The 23,134-nt window shown below is 42.3% G+C and overlaps 1 protein-coding gene across 2 annotated transcripts in view; it reads right to left on the bottom strand.

Moving 5' to 3' along the window:
• Positions 1 to 7,177: 7,177 nt before the first annotated feature.
• LOC147461958 (sterol 3-beta-glucosyltransferase UGT80A2-like) overlaps positions 7,178 to 23,134 on the bottom strand; it is a 57,342-nt gene continuing 41,385 nt past the window's right edge. For both annotated transcript variants that reach the window (XM_086509423.1, XM_086509422.1), the window contains 9 exons: positions 11,087 to 11,150; positions 10,890 to 10,947; positions 10,612 to 10,789; positions 9,165 to 9,295; positions 8,923 to 9,025; positions 8,759 to 8,835; positions 8,052 to 8,099; positions 7,814 to 7,963; positions 7,178 to 7,711 (listed from right to left, as the gene is read on the bottom strand). In XM_086509423.1, coding sequence (XP_086365549.1) covers positions 7,517 to 7,711; positions 7,814 to 7,963; positions 8,052 to 8,099; positions 8,759 to 8,835; positions 8,923 to 9,025; positions 9,165 to 9,295; positions 10,612 to 10,789; positions 10,890 to 10,947; positions 11,087 to 11,150 — 1,004 coding nt within the window. In that variant the 3' untranslated portion in view covers positions 7,178 to 7,516. The remainder of the gene's footprint in view (positions 7,712 to 7,813; positions 7,964 to 8,051; positions 8,100 to 8,758; positions 8,836 to 8,922; positions 9,026 to 9,164; positions 9,296 to 10,611; positions 10,790 to 10,889; positions 10,948 to 11,086; positions 11,151 to 23,134) is intronic.

The following is a 23,134-nucleotide window of genomic DNA, read 5'->3' as shown; positions in this document are numbered from 1 at the left end:
AAGAAACTGATATACTTCATATAATCAGGATCAATTCATGGTTTAGAGAGAGAGAGAGAGAGAGAGAGAGAGAGAGAGAGAGAGAGAGAGAGAGAGAGAGAGAGAGAGGTCGAAAAAATGGGAGATAAATATGAAAATACTACACTTCCATTAGATATCCAAAGTATAAAGAATGTGCCTTTTATAAAGTCCCATATGGAGGTGCTTACATAAGCTGGTCCAATATAACATAGATTATTGAGCTTAGGGATGGTGCACACAAAGAGAAAAGAATTATCTAAAATCTAGAGGATTATCAACCATCCTTCCTTTAAGCCTTTGCTAATGAGAGCAATGAGAATGATTAATTTCTAGGCAGACACTGATGTAAATGCCAAGTAACAATAGAGCCTCATGTTGGAAATATGAGGTAGAGGAACCTAATGCATATATAAGGTAATAGAGCATGCGGTTGACACAGAATGGAGCCATGTGACTTTCTAAGATAGAGGTGTAGAGTGAACTTGAGCACTCTGTGAGAGGAGCACATCTAAAACATTTCAATTATGTGTGAAGAGGATATCAAAAGCTTTTGATTGAGGTGGTCTTACTGCTTGAGCATCAGTAGCTTGAGGGTAGGGTAGAGTCTAAAACCTCTTACAAAGTTTGTTTGATTTGCTAGCAGAGAGATACAAAGATGACCATGATTTGTTGATATTCCAAGTTTTCAATCTTTGACAATATAATATATCTTCATGATGTGTATACCTTGTCCTATAATTGTTGATGATGTTGCGACATAACTCCAAAGAAAATGGCTAGCATTTGTGTTTTTGGAAGTATACATGGACAAGAGCTTTGAGAAAGAGTTTATAACCCACTATCAATGTCGCTCTTTATAAAAATAAGAAAACAAATGACAAATATCACACACATGTGGGAATGGCTTACACACACATATGATGATGCTTAGTGGTTAATGCCCCTTTTACAAGAAAATGGATGAATGAAGGGTTTCCATTATGAATTTTCCATGAGGCAGCTATTGACAAGTTTTATCCAACGGTCCACAATTTCTTTGAAGAGTTCCATGGTTTACTAAGACCTTCTCATATATGTAGGCTAAAACATGTAGAAGGACACATATAAGGCTCTTAAATAACAAGACCTACTTATAAAGTATGCAAGGTAAAGGATCGAGTTTGTATTCTAAAACATAAAAAAGAAAAGAACACATATCGAGCCCTAATGAATATCCAAAAAATATTTTAATGCTTCAAGGTGAGAACTTTATTGATATGATTTTTTATGTAGTTCAAAAAGAAACTTTGAGAACCATACGATAATCTTGTACAACTGTAGCCAAACCTTGTGATCTTATGAATTGTTCTCACTTCTTACTATCATCAATACATGCCCTCAAGCACTCTTCTACATGTTATTTCCCATTTTTCCCTTTGTCATTGTAAATACATAAAATCATATCACAAATTTTGACTTTGTTGTTTTGCTATCAATCTTGGGGTACACATACATAATCAAGCTCCTCTAGTTGCAGCAAACAAGTCGAACAACTCCCATGTAAAAGGTTCTCGATCTTTACTTGAATCAAAGCCCATATTTGTTTCAAATTAAGCTAGCAGGCAAAATGCATTGTTTTCAATTGCACCATATCCCTGTCAGTGATTATATTGCTTCTCAAAGTCTAGTTTTATGAGTAGTAGACATTGATAGGAGCACACTTTGTTACCCAAAGATTAATTCACAACAACCAAAAACAGTGGTAAGGGATTCATGCCTATGCTTGTCACACATAAAGAGTATTGCACGTGTTGGATTGCAAAGGTGATATTTAGGAACTACTGCCTCTCAAGACAGACACACACATGCACAAACATATCATACACAAGAGGATATGGAGTGAAAATTCCTCAAACATAGTAGGATCTGAGAAGGCTTGCTCCACCATCTCCTATCTAGACCTTTACTCTTTTGCTAAGATCTCTGATCTCCCTATAATGTGCTCTCTAAGGTTGGTCTCATCCTCTAGATAAAGCATATTGCCTAGAATAGGGCCTTCACTATTATGGGCAGTTCAACCAACTCGACCTTAACAAGGTTGTTACAACCCCATAACGGCACACTACTCCAAGCGAGCACGCGAAGAGCGACGACCCTTGCTTACGACCTAGCCATAGAGGAGAATAATAATGAGGAAGCCTTTCTCATTCTCGGTTTTTTTAGTGTGTGGCCTACAATCCACCCTTGCCCGGCCGCATGTGCACTCCAGAATGGGCATCCTCACCCACTGAACCCTGGCTAGGACTTTGTCGTGGTACTCCGACCACGGTACCGACCATCCGGTCCATCGTCCGTCATTGCATTACAACCTATCTGACATCTCCCCCCCCCCCCCCCCCTCCAACACTATAAAGAGTTCTCCTTCTCAAAAACAACGTACGGAAATCTATTGGCAATCGCACTATATCGTTCCCAAGTTGTCGATTCTTCATTTAAGTCTGTCCACTTAACTAGTACCTCTTGGCACATTTTATGAAGGGTTTTTCTATCTCGATACCCTAGAATCCTTTCCCATTCTTGCGATATCTTTGGTGGCTCTATCAAGTCATCCAAAATATGTTCTCCAACCCATGAATTGATTTTTTCAGTTTACTAATGTGGAAGACAGGATGAATTTCCGATAACTTAAATTTATATGCTACATTCCCAATCCTCTTAAAAGGCCTTTAAAGGGACCACACTATCTAGGAGAAAATTTATCACACTTTTCCATTTCAAACACAATAAAAAAAGATGGCTTTGAATTGTTTGAGAACCCCGTTTGGCATGCATATGATTTATATTTATTTTTAAATCCAAGGCAAAGGAGACACCTGAGAAAAAGTATGTAGATGCTTTAATGAATTTATTAGAGGAGTTTCAAGATGTATATCTTGGTGATTTACGAAATGGCTTGCCGCCATCTTGAAGTAGACCATGGCATCAATGCCATGTTCAAAACCTATAAGATTAATCCACTCCGAGACAGAAGAAGTGGAAAAAAAATTTGATCGAATACTTTGGACAATATTTTACGTATGTACTTGGGAAAATTCTCAGTAGATGATACACTCATCTACAGTAAATCTCAAAAAGAACACTTAGAATATGTATGTCTAGTATTCGAGTTATCGAGAAAACGTAAACTATTAACAAAGGAAAGCAAACGTGATTTCTTTGAGACCGAGACTCATTATCTTGGGCATATTATATCCGCAGAGGGAACGTGGATGGAACCTGAGAAAGTGGAAGCTTTTTTTAGATGGCTGGCACCAAGAAATCTCAAGTTTGTAGATTCTTCTTGATATGTCGGGGTTCAACTGGCAATATGTGAAGAATTACACAAAGACCATAGTTCTATTGGCATACCAATTGAGGTCAAAAAGTAAAATTATAAGTTGGGAGGAGCTTGAGGTGGCTAAACCAGATGTACCTATATTGACTATAGTTGATTCGAATGAGCGTTTGTCTTGGAGATAACTCAAGTTATGAGGTTGTTGGAGCCGCGCTTATGCAAAGGGGACGCTCGATTGCAGTAAAAAGTTAGATCGTGCCCAACGAAACTATTCAACCTATGATCAAGAGTTACTAGCGATGGTATAGGCACTTAAAAAAGTGGAGACACTATTTATATGGTGCCACTTTTAATGTCCGGACGGACCATGGAAGCCTGAAGTGGCTTTCAAGTCAAAATGAATTGAAGGGAAGAATAGCTCGTGGGCGGAGATCCTACAAGACTTTGACAATCAGATAAGTTACGAGAGGTAAATAAAACATATATTGCTATGCCATTATGGAGAATGTCCTCTCTGTGCGCATGAAGAGCCCCTTAGTAAACTTAGTATTTTTAAGTTTTGAATTAATCTCTGTAAATACCTTGGTGTTGACAACAAATGCACTATGGGCAAGTGCGATGGCCGGCGTAACGACAACGGACAACAGTGGCAAGCGGTAGCTCAAACTGTGACCGTGACGGGTAGCGCCAAGGCAGCCGACAGGAGCGTCGAATAGCTGCAAGGAGCGACTGTTGAGGGAACCTGCGCGCAGCACCATGGCAGGGGGAGGGAGGCTGACGACCTGCGGGGTCAGTGGACGATATCCACGAGGGTGAGCGGGGGCACACAGCGGGGTGAGGGAGTGGTGGGTGTGTGTGTGTATGGCTCCGAGAGAGAAAGAGCTTCTATCAGCTATGGCTGTAGCCGCACTACTCTAGAGAGTGACGACCCTTGCTCACCACCAGAATAATAATGAGGAAGCCTTCCTCATTGCCGGACTTTATAGTGCATTGGTTGTCGTCCACACTTGCTTGGTCGTTCGTGGGACGCTCCGGCACGAGCGTCCCACCCACCGACCCTGGATGGCACCTCACTGGCGCTCTGGCCATTCGATTGGTCGTCTGTCATGACATTATAGCCTAGGTGACAAGGGCCTTCACTACCATGGGTTGCGTAACCAATTCCACCTTCACTACCATGGGAGCCAAATCGATCCTTAATAATAACATATGCTTAGGGTTTGATACTGTGAATGACATGTGAGAGGACCACAATTTGTGGCCTCTCATTCTAAGTCCGTCATGAGGCTATGACCACATTGAATGATAGCATGTGTGACTAATGTGTCAAAACAAATCAGCATACCCCCCCTCAAATGAGCTCATTTCTAGTTGCAATCCCATGGAGAATCAGACTCAACTACTACCGCTTGGGCCACTAGTAGTGTGAAGATAGCAGGTGTGACTAAAGACAAATCAGCATACCCTCTAATAAGTGCATTGCTAGTTGTGATCCCATGGAGAATCGACAAAAGTAGCTTTGAACCACACATAGACTCAACTATCCTCACTTGGGCCCCTAGTAATGTGAACATATCTCTACTTTTGACTTATGAAGAGATGTAGACGATCAGCCAAGTTTCCTATGAGTCCCCATCTGTAGACAAAACTCATCCAAGGCTTGAAGGTCCTATTGTAGGCCCTCCTACAACATGAGTGTGTATGTCCCACATTGCTGGTACTCCATTCAAAGAGAAACATAGTGAATGAAGGTTAAATTCGTGTTGCACATAACATATTCACTCTACCTATTCATCGATAGATCCACCATGTTTTAGATGGCACGTAAGTTGGGGATGCACGAAGGAGAAGATAGAGCACGAGCAGTAGGAGAAGAGAAGGAGAGAGAGACTTTGATGTGCTAAAGCAAACTAACTCTCAATTTTAAAATTGAAGAACAATCCTTGCAAGGACTAAAATGAGCTACAAAAAGTGTCAACCACAGTATCCCAGTATTTCTCACCCATGAATAAGCAAAAAAATCTAGCCCGAGTATTCTTCAATTCTTGATTTTACGGTAAATATCCTCGTCCCTCTAGAGTCTCATGCTCTATTGTTATTCCACAATGCATGCTCTAGATAAACTTACCTTGAGAAATCCCTACATTCATCTTGTCATAGAATGTAGCATGGTTTTAGAGGGTGCACCAACCTGAATGTGGTTGTGCGACCTGTGGCTAATGGCTAAGGTGTGTAAGATGCACTTGGCTGGTGAGTGTCTAGTGGTGCAATGGGGTTGAGATGGTAGATGCCCTCGTATACAAGAGGAGTGCGGACATCCAAGAGGGGGGATTCAGCATATAAACTCTAGAGGACGGCGCACACAATTTTTCTGCTGTAAACTAATGTATATAGCCTATGTTTGGGTTTTGGAGCTGCATTACTCCATCCATTGGAAATGAAAAGTGCCATTGATGTGGGTTGTTTTCTACTTCTCTCAAGTGGGCCTGGCATGCAAGAATTGGTTTATTTTTCAATTATTAGGAAATGAGTCATGTTGGTTACCAAGGAGGAATCCTACATTGGCAACTCAATACGATAACCAAGGGCAATTCAATATGATGAAGTATGCTCATGGAACTATGCTTAGCTCTTACTGAGCATTTGCATCTCTACTGTATTATTATGGCTATAAGAATTTTGAGACTTCAGCCCGTGTCGCTCCATTAATTAATGTAAATTTCCTATTACGAAAATAGAGGTTGCACACGCAAAGGGCAATCTCGACTAACATGAGGATTATGTGGAGTTGCATTTTAGTTACTTTAAAATGCACCTTGAAATTGATTGAAACCCTTTTCACTTCAATGCCAACACTTGCTATAATCATTGAACATAGAGCAACCACTCCTTTCAGTGCGCAATGAGTACAAAGTTAGCAAATTGGGCAATCTCCAATCACCCCTTGATTGGTCGAATATATGCACATAAAGTGACAACTCCAATAATGGCAACACATACGTCATCAATCAAATGCACGTGCGCGCGCGCACACACGCGCGCACACTGACTAGCATCCTCTGCATAAGGCAATGATGGTGAATGAGATCCAAGTTGCAACCATCATTAAAAAAAATACAACAATCTTGCACAACAGTATAATAGTATATTGAGAAAGTCCTAATCTCTCTCTCTCTCTCTCTCTCTCTCTCTCTCTCTCTCTCTCTCTCTCCAACAGAGAGATGCATCCAGACGAAGACACGATAGCATTACTAAATAGACAATTTATGAAAGAGAAAATATTCATATTTGAAAAGAAAATGAATGTTTTTCATTGCTAAAAAGTGAAATATGACATTATCAATGCTGTATGACAATCATCCACTGGCAGGTTCCGTTATGTGGGACACACCTCAAGGCAGGGCTACCCAAAAACGTTTTGGAAAAAGGTCATACTTAAATTTTCCCAGTTTCTAGGTTAAAATTGAAAGCATTACACAATTGTCTAATTTTGCCAGTTTTCTTAAGGGCAAGCTCAAAATCTAGCCCAGATTTTGCAATTTTAGCCAGTTAAAAATACACTAAAACACCAGTTTTTTTGAGAACACTACCTCAAGGGGCACTTGACTGAGCGTAGAAGGCTCATGCTCCTCAGTAGATGTCCCACCCCACCAGTTTCAAGGGCAAAACCAGGGAGGCCACAACTGACTGACTACAAAGTGCAAATTTTCAAGCTAATTGGGCTGTATCAACAACATAGCACAGGGAAAGAAAACAAGCGATACAAAGAACTTAGCACAAGAAATACGGTAACTGGACAAGTCCAAGAGCTCCGGCTAACATGATGTGCAGTATGTGAGCATGTAGCAACAACATCATCATTAGTTAACACTCTTGCATAAGATCAGATCCAATTATAAGAATGCCAAACTCAGCTGTCTCTATTACCTTATTTTACAGTCTGACGAGATGCACAAGCTGCATCCCTTCAAAAGAATAGAACCCAATAAATCACAAAATCGCTACCTACCGACTTACTCATCCTGTACAGAGAGATCCTCAATCTACACTCCCTACAATATTCACAACACAAGTATCACATGGAGAATACTATGGGACAATGACCCACAACCATGTAACTGCCACCCCCAGGAAAGGAACCCTGCTATACTCTATCACACGTTCTGTTTCTTTTCTGTGTTGCTACTCAAAGCACCACGGCAAACACCATAATCTCCGCAACCTAATTAAAAAAGTTTGATAACAGTTTAATGTCTCCGTGGTCGAGGAGACCTTTGGCAGTTTTCTTGCCCAATGCCTGTAAAATGCATCAACAGCAACTTCAACTCCGTCATCGTCCTCAATTTGCATTGCTAGCTCAAGAGCTCTTTCTTTCACCTGCAAAAACGCTCAGCTAGCATGAGTTATAAAGACGAGAAATTATTACTAGACACTTGACATGATGAACAAATTTGGGTTTAGCTTTTTGTAAACGAAGACCTCTGGATCCTGCATGAAATTGATAGCTTGCACGAGTCGCTCCAATGAGAACTGCTGAACAGGGATAGGTGGTGGACCCACACCTTTTGCACAAACTCTCTCGCCCCAAAATGGCTGGTCACCAAAAAATGGGACAATGGTAGTGGGACACTGCCCAAGTCCCACAACAATTTTAGTACTGTCGTAACAAACATGTTTACTAGAAACCAAGCTTATATTATCCAGACACAAATCATACCCCAGCCTTAAGCCCTGCGGCTGTTGTACCCGCACCACCATGATGGACCTTTACCACATCATGCACAAAAATACCTCATTAGTTAGAACATGGCATGTTCATAAGTCATTCTCCTTGGTCATCAACTAGATGTAGCCTATAAATTACAGAAGGTTAACAACACAATTAGGCTGTTCTATGCATTTTTTATTTACAAAAATTTGGGTGAAAATCTGGGATCTAGTTGGCTTTGACAGTATTGATTTTGAACTTGGTAGTATTGAAAATGACCACACGATGCTACAATGAGGTATGCCCCTACAGATTTTACTCTACCACATCAGATTATCATGGCGAGGGTCTCCAGGTTGGTTGTTTAGACGAGTTATGTCAAGATTCCAGATGAATTTAAAATATTTTCACAGGAGCAACAACTCTATGTAAAGCACAAATGATACCGTGACAACTGGCTTTACCCCCGAAACCCCTAATCTGTGTCTATTCTGCAGCACATCAGCTCATCACCATCATGAATTCTTCACACATGCTAAAATGCAGATAGCTATTTCTTTTCTACCAACAGATGACTTAGAAGATAGAACCACTATCTCTTAGGACATATGTCAAGGTTGATCTAAATTTCCAAGAATCAGGTTGCACCTGGGGGTGTTGATGGTTGATGGGAAGAAACAAAAAGAAGTTATAAAAGAAGAACTTTTCTTACTTACCACAGCAGCACATTGAGGAAACAACCAATCGTGTGGACAATTCTCCAGAAGGAATATAGAATCTGGAATCTCTTTCACTGCATCAAAAGGGTGTATCAAATTTACTTGTTCAAAGCAGATGCCTTGGGACTCAGCATTGCCCTACAAAGTTCAGAGGTACATACAATTTCCCAATCCACCCCAACCCTTATCAATAATACCCCTCTGTTTCGTCTCTTGCAATGCTTGGACAATAATTTCTGTCATCTTGCCTGGATGCTCAACTGGCTGCATTTACAAATCAGTATCAGTCCAAGCAGTTTTATGACGTAAGTACCTTATATTTGGACCTCTCAACCAACTGATAGTCCCCTAATAAATAGCATGTACCAAAACTACCTTGAGATCAAGGCCAAGACAGACTTACAAGACTACCAAATCCGACATAAATGGGTTTGTCCCCAGCAGCAAGCCACTTGACAAGAGCATCCGGCGGCTTATAATCATTTGCAAGACTTAAGAAGCAAAACCCAACTACGTCCACTCGCGGCCCCCAATCTGCAGAATAAAGTCACCATTAGCCAGCTACTCAATAAGCATCATCAATTTCAGACCATGTTTCATTTTTAATAGTTCTACGTTGCATATGTAATGAGTCTTATACAGAACAATGGTGAGTGCAACCATGCTTTATCTTGAATGATCCCATGTACGCAACACAAAAAGCCTTTTTATATTGAACAAACCATGACATACGTGAGAAAACTAGCATCTCCTTTGATGGGTATTTGTCAGTGTATATCACTACATTACCTTGATAAGATCATTCTACTTAATAGAAAAGGATAACAATGTTGAAAAAACAAAGTCAACAAATCGAGAGAGGAACAAAAATTTGTTAAAGAAATTTGGATATAAAGATGCTTAGAGTTGAGCAAAAAATTGACATCAAAACAACAAAAAGAACGTAACACTTACATGTGATTATTCCTTTATCTACCACACTATTTGAACAGACCTTGTGCTTTGAATGATCAACAGAGCAAAGAAAAAGAAATGTCTTTTGTAGATACCAAAACTGAACCATGATCTACAAATATAAATTAATTCGAACTCGTCAAACTAATTTGAGGCCTGTAGAGGTTGAATCACACAACCGTAGCTTCAGTAGTGTGCAAAAGAGAAGACTCTAAGATTGTCAGCCTTACAAGGACATTCCTGGTCACATTTTTCAACGCCCAAGAGTACACACAGGTTTGCAAAAAATAGTATTCTCTCAGGAAAAAAATAGCATTCTCTCTCTTGGGGAAAAATATTAAAACATCAAAACTGAAAAAAATTTTGCAGATAGCTGCACTAGCAATCAAGCATTTTTTGGGATTCTCCAAAAACTTCACATGTAATAAAAACTTCTCCATTTCCAGCCCCCCTCCCCCCCCCCCCCACCCCAAAAAAAAAAAAGAAAACAAAAATGTTTGGACTTCTTCTACTATATACAATCTCGGTTGTAAAATCATGAAGAATTGCAAACTGCGACCTATAGGGGCACATCGGATTTGATGTTTTGGGACTCCAAATTTCATAGACCTATCATCTTGAATCTCGTGGTCCACTTGCTTCACCTTGACAGTCGTAACTTGACTTGAAAATCATAGAAATGGTGAACACTCCCAAGTATGCTTCAGTAAGGCTTATAACATATGTGCCATGGCTCGTGTGTGAATGTGCAAGGTATATCATAAATAAGAAGCCGAAGAAAAGAAGTCCCATTTCTAGGCTGAAACTTCTAAAATGTTTAAAAATGTTTTGAAACACGGTGCAATTATGGCTCACACAAGACCTGAGATAATTCCATGATTAACAAGAGAGTAAACCTTTAGGCTTTGGGACTAAATGTGGGCTCCACATGTAACCAGTTGGCAGATGTGCAATGGAGCCTTGACTCCGGTTGAAATAATTCATCGGATTCAGCTTCAACTCTTTGACCCTGAACTCGTTAACAAGGCTCCTCATACCCCACCAGATAAGCGAGTCAACCACTTGATATGACATCTACAAGGACTTCCCCTTTGTGAGTTTCAGGGACCAAGATTCCCTTTCATTATAGGCATTAATGATGAGAAATCAAAAGAAGAATATAACCACACATTACCCAATAGCCAGCCTGCTGCTTGACTCGAGCTAGTGGGTGTGGAAATTCACTGGTTGGCCTGAACAAACCACAAACATGGGTTAGGGTCTAAGAAACAAAGTGATCTGTAACATGCAAAATGCAGGAGACTTCCACCCTCAAAGGAGTAAAAACGAGGTGAATCACAGTGCAAAAGCTGAAATTTCGATGCAGCTTACGTCCAAGGCATGGTGAAGAAGATGTGCAATGGCACATCCAGATACTCTGCCACATGAACATGTCCTACAAATCCCACCATTTACAAGTCAATGGCCACTTAAAAGACCTTAAGTGATTGGCAGCTCAAAATAGCATGTAAGTTGTTATTGACGGTTATGTGTTGCTTGAAATATTATTTCATCTTTACAAAATATCAAATCCCCTACTGAGGTCAGTTGCTGTTCTACTGTTTGAAAACACTGCTCCACACTCACAAATTCAACACGTCAGCAGCTGTTTACATAATACCAATCACTACTAACAACCATTACAAAAGAACTTATCCACAAGTACAAAGAGCTAGCCTTCATTTTCTCTCTAATTGCAATACCTTTATTCCACTTTTGCTATGACGAAACAAGGTGAACACAGTGCACTACAACTGCAAAAATCCTTAATTACAACTCTGAACTTAAATAATTGAACAAGAAAGAAAGAAAGAAAGATTTATTACTGGTCTATGAGACAGAACGATGTGCATTTGTGTGTCTTCAAGGTATCCACAAAAAAGGACTAGGGTTGAAAATAAACATGCTACAAAATAAAGTAGACTGACGTTGGGGTGCATATACATGTGTATGAAGAATGAGGGGGATAGAGCTCTATCTCTAATGGATATGAAACTATATGCAGGGGATGATATGAAAAAGACTAGATAGCTCCATCCAGTACCAAACTCGGTGTGTAGTATGGCATGCCTAGGAAGGTAGCACAGGTTCTGAGAAAGCCCGCTCTTTCTCCCTCCCTCTGGTCTGCTCACATCATAGTCTAATCTCCCGGATGGCCTGGCCTGGTATCCTGTGCTCTGGGGCGTCTGCAGGCTTGAACAATCTCTGCCTGCTGTAGAGCGACCCCTCTGGCATGGTGAAGAAGATGTGCAATGGCACATCCAGATACTCTGCCACATGAACAAGTCCTCCTTGTGTCTAGCTGAGTTAGGTCCTGGCGAATGAGCCTGGTGATCTCGGATTGTGTAAGAGTCAGAGAGGGTGCATCCAACGAGTACTGGAAGGGGGGCAATCTGTCCATGCTGAACCCATGTACCTGAAACCTTGATGTCATCTCCCCATACCAGCATGTTGTATCTCCCTGCATAGCTAACTGTCGAGAGGACTCGAGTGCTAGGTGGGCATATCTATCTCTGGGGAGATCCCATAGCGGTGTATAGAAGAGACTGATCTGGTGAGCGCCTCAACCACTAGTGGGGGGGCAACTAACTCTGCTCGAATAATGTCGTGGTACTGAAGCCTTGGCTCTAATAAGCCATGAGATCATAGAGACCAGAGGCTTCTCCATGTTTCCCCATCCATTAGTGCGACTTCCATGGTGATCCATTGAAGGCCCCCATACCTGAACTCCATAGAGTAATGCCAAAGCCACCAAAGTGTCAAAAAGCCAGAGCTTCGTCCTAGGCTCTTGAAACTGGATTTGTGAACACTTCCTCTCCAATCCACCCAATGCTGCATAGCTCTGGTCAGTCTAGTCTCTGCTGCTCTCCTCAATGAAAATACTGGTCCACTAAACACCACCCCAAGGTAGGTGTAAGCATTTGTATACTCCACTGTCTCATGTGAATGCAGGTACTGATCTCCTGATCCACTGTGGGGTGGTGTTAAACACCATGACCTTGGTTTTACCAAAGGTTGACAGACAAACCACTGTCATGGGCAAACCTATGCAAAGCATCCAAGCGACATTGCATCCCCTCCGGAGAGTCGGAGATCAACACAATATCATCAGCATATAGCAATAGTGGAATCCATGTCCCTGCCAGCTGTGCACCTCTATCACCATCTCTCTCATCCACATACATACCAAATAGAGTAGGAGAGAGCGGGCAGCCCTGCTTCATCCCAGTAGTGCAGTGAACTATTGTAGATAGCCCTGCTAGAGTGCATACATGCCCCACTACTGACCTGTATAATGCCATGATCCCCCAAATCAGTTCTGTGGGTACTCCCATCTCCTAGGAGTAGTCTGTGCATCAATCTAGCTCTGGGCACTGTGTCAAATGCTTTGCGGAAGTCCACAAAGCTACAATAGATCCGTCTCCCATGTGATTTGCCCTCCTCAATAATGGCTCTGAGTGTAAGGATGTGGAAAAACCTCTCCTAAACCCTGCCTGCCCGGCTACGCGTATACCCTCCCTCTCTGCCCATCTACTCAGCTATTGCTCAAGAATGGATGCGTACAATCGTGCCAATGTGAGTCCAATCATGATAGTACGATAATTCCCAAGCTCCATAGGGTCTCTTGACTTGAAGATAGGTACAATAGTAGATAAGGTCCAAGCATCAAGCAAGTCCTCACACAGCACGGTTGAACATAACTGCTAGAAGCTCTGCGAGCAGATCCCTCGCATGTATAAAATGCTCCGCCACTAAGCCATCATGATCATATGCTCTCCCAGTCCTCATCCTATCAATGGCCTTCTTCACCATCTCAGTGGTGAAAAAAGAACATGTGTGTGGGCATGCCTCGGGCGATTCGGGAAGAGGCGACTGTCCAAGAACTGTGTATAAAGATGATGCGTATTGGCCCCAAGCCTCTGTAGAAGTAATGGCAAGAGGGGGGGAATGCTCATGAAAGAGTCTCCATGGCTCACCTGAGTCCTGGCTAAAGAATAGCTGATATAGATCCTGCTCTAGTCGAGCCAAAAATACCCTCTTCTTCCGCCGTACTAGGCGTTGCAAGGCAATCCATGACTGTCTGTGAGTGGTGTCCCCCAAAAGCACCTCCCTTTGAAGTCTGGCTCTCGTCTCGCGGCACTCCTCATCATACTAGCTCAGGCATGCTCCCAAAACGTCGTCTCTACTCATGATGGATGTGTGGGTATGCCTCTACTACTGCATCATGCAATGTCTGTGTCAGTATAGTAGTAAGCTCCTCCAGAGGTCGCCCAGGCTCCTCATTGCATAGACGTCAGTAGATCCAATCTATGTAGACACAGTCTGTCTCCTGTGTGAAGGTGTAGCGAGTAGGGGCTGCTACCCGTGGCCTCTGTGCTACACTAAACTGGAAAGATGTAACAAACTTGGACACCCCAAGTCTGGAATCTGTCGCGACACCAGAGAGAATCACTTAAAATACTTCACAACTTTAAAATCACAGTTCAATTCGAGACGACACGGCCGAGCGTAGTAAAGGTATTGGCCCCTTTCGGTATTTCTTTTGCGATCATGTCTATAGAGATTTTCCACTCAAGCACTGTCATGTGCAAGTAGTCATTCGCCTCAAGCACTATCGTGTGCGAGAATTATTTCTAGGGATCCCAATCCATCACTAAGTTCATACTAAACAGAGTGGTTTAATCATTCATTCAATTAAATCAATCGTGATCCATGATTTGTTATCAGGTTCATTCGTCAGTCGTGATCCATGATTCGTTATCAGGTTCATCTCATTATTAATCCTGTTATCTGTTCACAAGTAGTAGGTTCTTTCATAAAACATTAGTTTCATTCAAAATTCATGATACTTATCAGATTCATTTTGAAGCGATCATTGCTCCCAATTGCATTCATCATCATTGATTTCACTTGTTATCTGCACGCAACAAGCAAGTTCTTTCAGACAACATTAATCTCATATATAAATGAGATTTACTTTGGGAAATTCCTGTTTCAAAGTTTTTTATTCACACACTTAGTTCATATTGAACACAGTGTTTCAATCATCTAGTCATCTCAATCGTCCAGAAGTCTTGATGCACCTAGATCCCTGTGTAGCCATCTCATCCCGCAGGAACTCTTGATGCGCTCACCACAACATCCAATCATTTCTTTCATATGGGAATCTTGATGCACTAGAATCATTCAACATGCGTCATTATTCATTCATTCATTCAAATACATCATTCATATCTCGAATCGAAAGGATATCCAATTCATTCCTGAGCTGTCGTTGCTCTCCATCCCACCATCTCATCCTTGATTTCACTTTGCAAAGCAAACAAGGAGATGGCTCACCTCGTTGCAAAAGAGTGGATGTCCAGCTCCATGCTTCCCAATCCACACAGAAGCGAGTTCCTCGCTCCTATTTACGGTTATCTGCCACAAACAACCAGATTGTTAGTACATCAGTATCTCTTTCGATGTCCTTTCTAGTATCTGGTTCATCTCAGTTCTGTTCCAGCTCTTCTTGCGAGTAAAGCTTCTGCTTTTCTGCACTCGTTTGTCCTTTCAACTTTCATCCCGTCCTGAGAGGAGACTCAATGGTCTCACGCCATCTCGAGTAAATCTCATCAATCGGGTAATACTTCAGGTGTTTCACAATCTCGGGTCTCTAGAGTATTTGATCAATCTTTTCACACCCATGTACCTGCAGTGGATGCTTGTATTCTGCTCTGGCAAACTTTACCAAAAACAATTTGCCCAAATTTTCATTCTTTTCTTCAGTTCTCGCGCCAGATTTCAACTTTTCTTTGCCTTCCCGTTGAGAGGTGTTTTCTTTGTCAGATTCTCCACGAGAACCCATGTGTAATCTGGGATTCTTTATGGCTTTATGCCTTGTAAGACAGAGCGATGAAGACGGGAGCGCGCCCGATCCACGATGTATGAAGGGTGGGAGTGACTAAAAAATCCAGGGTCGAGACCCGAAGATTCTTCAAATTCTTTAGTAACAGTTTCCAAAAGTGCAGAAGTGCCTTGTCCGCTCTTTGATAGGACCTGTATGCTTTGAGAAAAGCACACGTCTGATGCTCTGATACCACTGTAACAAACTTGGACACCCCAAGTCTGAAATCTCTCGCGACACCAGAGAGAATCATTTAAAATACTTCACAACTTTTAAATCACAGTTCAATTCGAGACGACATGGCTCGGTGTAGTTGCGTGCCTAGAGGTATAGGCCCCAAAGACTGGTACCCCTTTCAGTATTTCTTTTATATTAATGCTTGAACAAAGTTACAACTCCTGCGGGTGCTCGCTCTCGGACTCTCCGTCTAGATGCTCTGCAGAGTGAGCCCCTGGGTCACTTATAACAAGGGATGCTAAAAGCAGAGCCCCAAAAGCAGTTAAACTCAGAAGCAAATTGTCCCAAAAGCAACTAATCCTCAAAAATTGGCAAAAAGCAGCCAGCGCAAATTACAAAATTTCGTACGGCTGCCACGTCATCATGCGAGCGCGAATTGCGAGCGTCCATACAACTGCCACATCATCAACTAGTCAACGCAATTTTCGGACATTCCGTACAGTCTACCACGTCATCATTTTGTGACAAAAGAGATGGTCATCGACACAAGGGCATGATCTACTGCCACACCAACAGGTATGGGTCCAACTGTGAGGCCCTAGATACTAGAGATAAAGCTTAGTTGTGCCATGACATAGTCCACTGTGCTGGCTCCATGTCTATGTGGAAAGCATGTAAAACCTCCCGCAGCGGGAAATCTCTCTAGGCCATTCAAAATGGCCAATCCATGTGCAGTCCTCCCCATGTCTATCAAGTGTCATCCATGCTCAGTATGCTCCACATCTTGTGATACTCTAGATAGGCCCATCTCTGCAACATCCAAATCCCTCAGCATCTCCTCTGAAGTATCATAAAATACTGTCTGGTGATGGGCAATCCTAGCATTAAAGTCCCCTAGGATGATAAAGTCACCATCCCTAGAGAACTCCCATATGTCATCATCCAAAGCAGACAAAGGGGAATGTCCTCTAGGTGGTGCATATAAAGACGTACACGGAGGAAAGTAGCAAATAGCAATGTAAAGACACCTGCATGTCTCTGCCCTCAATCTCACCCACATGTACCTAGCCTGCTCATCCCTATGGGCTATATGTATCAATGGCTACAACTCCTCTCTGCCACTCCTCCTGAGCCCCATACTCTCTGCTCTGATCGAGTCTCTTCTCTGCAAGCTCCCTCCCATCTGTATCCGCTGACAAGTGGCATAAACTGCTCAGGAGCCTGATGTGCAAAGTAGAAAATGATGTCCCTCCCAGTAAAACTATCCTCAAAAGCACCCGCATCAAGGCGTAGAGATCCATTATAATTCCAGTAGCAACTGCGAGTGTGATCCCATAGGTCTTGCACCGTCATGCGGAGTGTCGCTCCAATATCACCACTCTCCCATCTCGGTAAAAAGCAATCTTACCTTTTTCCCTTGCCGCTCTAATAATCGGCATTAACTCCTGCATATGAGCAATCTATGAGAGGGTGAGGTCACCTCCGAGAAAGATACCGATCTTTTTAAGAGTTTGTCTCTTCTTCAAGAAGTCCTTCGCTTCCATGGACAGGAAACGAAGGATAAGTGCCCTTTCCTTCAAGGTTTCCCCATTGCCTCCGTTTTTCTTATTGCCCACTCTCCAAGCTCTCGTATGCGTCGGCTCACTAACCCTAATCATAGTCATGAGAGAGAGAGAGAGAGAGAGAGAGAGAGAGAGAGAGAGAGAGAGAGAGAGAACCCCCCTTCAAAATCAAACCTTATGTCCGTTGTGGGGCCCTCAATTAAATCTTCACGAGCTTAATTATTAAGAACAGCTTATGTAAAAGTATCACTAGAAAGAGAATCGCATCTCAAATGTTGAATATAATCCTCTCACACGCCAAAAGTCCCCTTTGAATCCATCAACATTTATGCTCAAGTCAGCTACCCCTATGGTAGGGGCCCTTGCTTCATAAAAAGGCCTAGATCCTATCATACACCCCCCTATCAAAAGCATTGTTCCTCTTTTATTCTAAAACCTCCCAAAATTTTCTTTGGTCACGTCCCTGTTGCTACTTTGCAACATCTTGTTTCGAAGGTTATAATTATCGGCTTGTTGCTACATGCTTGGACACTCCAAGCGAGAAATCAATAGCAGCACACAAACAGAAACTCCAAAATCATTGAACTCGACGAGCCACACACACAGAGAGAGAGAGAGAGAGAGAGAGAGAGAGAGAGAGAGAGAGTCGACACGACACGACGGAGTTCCGAGCCAAGACGAATTGGCCCCAAAGATTGGCGCCCCTCCCAGTATTTATGTTCGCAAAGTACAACTCCCAAGGGTCCAACTCTCTCCGAGACTTTGCATCCAGATGCTCTCTGGAAGAGTGGCCCAAAGGGCACTTATAAACAGTACAAGGGATGCCCAAATACAGAGTCCCAAAAAAGCACATGGTCCAAAAGCACTTCAACCCAAAAGCAACTGCCCTCAAAAGCTCTCAAAAAGCTGCCCTAAACTGCGAACAACGCAAAATGCGGAAATCCGTACAGCCTACCACATGGCACTACCATTGGAGCTCAGACGTCAAGTTTTTTATTATTTTGAGTTTTAGGCCCCACAACCGGTGCTCCTTTAACTTTGAAGATATGCTTGATCACTATGCTACAGATCCCAATTTTGCAAACATCTTTCACCGGTTACAAAGTGGGGAGAAAGTTGCAAATTATACTGTCAAGGAAAGGTTATTTGATGAGGAAGACAATGTTCTATGTCACTAAGGAGTTGAGCATAAAGGTGTTGACGGAATGCCATAATAATAAATAAATACCGAAAGGGGCACCAGTCTTGTCAAAGGTGGCAACAGAAAAAGCAATGAAGAGAAGAACTGGCTCGTGACCCGGTGGACACGTCGACTCCGATCTAGAACACCTGCAATGCCAAACACATGAACAAGGCACACCTGTGGAGAAGAGAGATAATTGAGATAGAAAGAGATGAGACATCTAAGAATGAGAGAGAGAGAGAGAGAGAGAGAGAGAGAAAGAAAGAATGAAAGAAAGAAAGAAAGAAAGATTTTTAAACATCTATAAAAGGCCGAAATCGGCCTATGAGACAAATGAAAGTACATGAGGTGGGTGTCCTCAGTGAATCCGTAAAGGATAAAGTGACTATCCTGTATAATGACTGGCGGATGAGGGAGGTGATACAAGGGTGGGGATGGAGCTCCAAAACTGAGAAAAAGATGCAATCCTATATGTTGGGGCAGATACAATCTGTGAGGATTAGTGGTGGTAATCCTATAATTAAAACTTAAACCTTCATACTTAAGATCATCCTGAGACTCAAGAGACTGAATGTGTGTTTGATTGATTGAATGAATGCCTCAAAACTGAGTACAATAGGCTCCTTATATAGGAGAGGAAGAGACACAAATGAAAAGACACGTCTCATGGTGAAGAGATGCGACTTTAGACGTAAAGACACATCCTTTCGGCGAAGAGCTACAACCATTGGACTAAGAGTCGCAACCGTGGCGAAGGGGTGTGAAGGAGTGTGGCTTTTGGCAAAGAGGCACGTCTCTTGAGCGAAGGGTAGTGACCATCCAAGCGTAGGGGTTCTCCTTGGTATGGCAACTAGAAGTAGATGTAATATTGCAACATAGTCACAATCGTCACATTCCCTCCCATTTAAAATGAGAGCCTCGACTAAAGGAATGACTTTTGATGTTGATAGAATTCTCGAAAAACATTGAATTTTTGAAATTTTATGTCTTTAAGTTATATGAAACCTTTGTCTTCAGCCTTTGCTTCTTGCGAAACCTTTTTTCTTTGACTGCTAAATCCCATGTCATTGCATCGTTCAAAGACCTTTTTAGAGGAATCTGGCATAATCAAGTTGACTGCAACAAAGGATTGATCTTGAAAATCCTGCATGTGATGTAAGAATTTTGATTCAAAATCTTCCAATAGCTGCAAAATATTTAGTGAAGAGAAAATATTATCAAGGCACTCGGTAGATGGGGTAACTTCAACCTTAGTAATCACTGGAGAGGATTCTGGCTTGAGAGTGTAATCATCATGCAATAATGAATCCCAAAATTCTTCGGAGTCATCTTCAAAAACTGCCACTTCATGACTTGCAATTGGCATATCATCATCCAACAAAGAATCAAAGAAAGCATAGTCATCTTCAGACTCGGAATCTGCAAATATGTCCTTATCGTTGTCCCGTAACGAAGTATCACTTGGAAAAACTTCTTCATCAATTATAATTTATGCATCTGCATCGGAAATCATATTCGTTTCATAATCCACTGTATCATGCCGTTTGACTTGTACACGTGAGGCTTGAATCACTCGTTCCACATGATAAAGCCCGTGTAAAATCAATTCACGTCCATCTTTGAACAAATTGATAGTATGTCCTCGAAAGCTAATGGCTGGATCATATTGAAATAACCAATGCTGACCAAGAATCATGTCGCAATAAGATAAAGGCATAACTTCGAAATCCAGTTGATCTGCATAATTTTGAATACCAAACTGCAACTGTCGAACTATATCATCACAACTTAAAATTGATCCATCTGCTAATTCCACATCATATAAGTGAGATGTCTTCTAAGTTGGAAAAGCTGTTAAACTATTTGAGTGCTGACGAAATTATCCGAGCATCCGCTATCCACCAAAATGTTGATGGAGCGACCATTGATAGTTCCAAGAAGGCTCAAAACTTGCTTTGAAAGAGGCTCCAAAACTGAAGAATCACGCTGAGCATGCTTCATAAGAATAGTCGTATCCTCTGAGACACGAATTGTGTTGACCACAGATTTTCCTTTATCTTGAGCAGAAGCTGGTTGTTCAGAATTCGATGATGTTTCCGCATTGAAATTTCTTTTCAAATTAGATGGATTTGGTCTCTTTGGATAATGATACCATCTATGGTCACCACCCCAAATTGTACATAATCCTTCCTTCTTGACGAAGCTTGCTGAGTAGTGAAACGCCGATCTTGAGGAAAATCACGTCCTTTACCACGATCAAGTGGAGCATTTAAAGAAGATCTGCTTTGAGATTGTCGATCTTGAGAGTAGAACCTTGAAATTGAATAAGGCGTTGTGGCTTGCTGTCTGAACTGAGATTGTTGTTGTTGACTTCAGCTATAGCTTTCTTTGCGATTATGCTGTAAAAAGCGAGCGCTATTTGAAGATCTGTCACCAGGGAGAAAATTCCGTGTAGGGCGCCGATTATCACCAAGACGCTCCACATAGGCTATTGCTCGATCCAAGGTGGTAGGGTTGTAATTGTGCACATCGTCCTTTAGGTTGGGTTCGAGTCCGTCGATAAAGCCGTGGAGTTTATCAGAGGGACTAAGGGTCTCTATCTCCAGAGTTAGCCTTTGGAACTCTGTCATGTACGCGGCCAGGGAACCTGTTTGGCTCAGGCGGCGAAGAGAGGACCGAGCATGAAAATCCACATTGGAAGGTTCGTACGCCTAGCGAAAAGCATGCCGGAATTTATCCCAAGAAGGTGTGTGTTTACCATCAGCAACCGGTCGTTGCCACCAAAGAAATGTTGTGTCCTTGAGCAGAGAACTAGCAAGTGCAACTTTTTTACTCTCAACTAAGTTCGTGTTGGACAAGTAGACCTCCATTTTGAATAGCCATTGGTCCAGCACGCACTTGTCACAGCGACCATTATATAGTTCCGACAACTTAACATCAAGCTTCTTCTTCTGCGCAACATTAAAAAATTTGATAAAGTAATTGAAGTTCACGATTGTCTACCTCATCAGTTGGATCTGGTTCGTTTCGTTTGTCCACTGAAGCTTCGGAAGAAGGTGATGGAGAAGCAGTATTAGTGATGCGAGACTTGTGGAAAGTGTGGCCATCTGCTCCTTGATAAGAGGAAGGGCGTCGTCAGATTGACCACCCCCATACTGAGAATTCGGCATGGTTACTCCTCAAAGGGAACTCTCGAACAGGTGCAGGAGCACCTACTCTCGAACAGGTGCAGGAGCAGGTGCTGGGACGGGTACTCTGGGAGCAGAAAGTCCCTCTAGAAAAAGTTCGCTCTCTAGAGTCGGAGAATCGGAAATAATTATCACGTCCGGCTCTGACAAATCGAGAATCTCAATAACTTCCAGTTTTGAGTATCTAGAATAATTATGACTTCAGTGTAGTAGGAATTTCCGGGAGAACGTTGTCGAGAATCTCCTCTATGTATGAAAGATAAGGGATAGGCACTTTAAATTCCACGTCAGTCATGGATGCGGTGCCAAAGGTGCACGAAAGAGAGGACCAGTGCGAGTCTCTCGTTGGCTTTCATTTTTTTTAATAAACTTACAAGTTTATTAAGTGAGACTACTTTCACATGAGGAGTTTCAATTTGTGGGCTGGTGTCCTGTTTTTTTTTTTTAATGTAACTTGTTTCTCTTGATGGGTGAGTTCACATTGGGTTAAATTTGGGTTAAATTTTGGGGGAAGGCTGGCCAGCCAATGTGAAGGTTGTAATAAACTAAGGAAATGGCTGCCAGAGTACAAAGAAGTCCAGCGCAGAAAATTTCCAAAAGGATGAGCTGCTGATGTTTTACGTGAAATATAGGCCAGCGAAAGGGGAACCCAGCCAGCGAAACATCAGCAAGGCTGCGATTTCAGCCCACAAAGGGGTGCGCAAAGGGCACGTCTCCTTGGGGAAAGGGTGCGAGCATGGGAGAAGGTGTGTCTGCATGGTGGGTCCGTGCCCTTTCACACGATTGGGTAGGAGTGTGGGTGTAAGAGGTATCACCCAAGGGAAGGGACACACGAAGAGTCACCAGCAGACATTCATCACGTACGCCTTACAGACATATCTGTGTTCTGTCTTTTATATATAGAGTTTGAGTGATAAAATTCAAGTTACCTCATATGGTCGTATGTACCATCTTTCTTCTGCTTCCATGCAACTCCCGGAAGGGGATAAAGTGTAGCAGCGAGGGTGAGAGGCTCACAACCTTCGGGTCCTGGAAAAAATTTGCTCTAATACCACTGTGAGGATTAGTGGTGCTAATCCTATAATTAAGACTTAAAACTTCATACGTAAGATCATCCTGAGACTCAAGAGATTGAATGTGTTTGATTGATTGAATGAATGCCTCAAAATTGAGTACAATAGGCTCCTTATATAGGAGACGAAGAGATACAAATGAAAAGACACGTCTCATGGTGAAGAGACGCGACTTTAGACGTAAAGACACATCCTTTCGGCGAAGAGCTGCAACCATTGGACGAAGAGTCGCAACCGTAGAGCGAAGGGGTGTGACCAGTCGTCGAAGGAGTGTGGCTTTTGGCGAAGAGGCACGTCCCTTGCGCAAAGG

This window comes from Adiantum capillus-veneris, chromosome 3 (genome assembly GCF_014529385.1).
Source record: "Adiantum capillus-veneris isolate H3 chromosome 3, ASM1452938v2, whole genome shotgun sequence".
NCBI lineage: Eukaryota > Viridiplantae > Streptophyta > Polypodiopsida > Polypodiales > Pteridaceae > Adiantum > Adiantum capillus-veneris.
The sequence above is the reverse complement of the archived record's forward strand: the minus strand, read 5'-3'. Positions and strand labels throughout refer to the sequence as shown.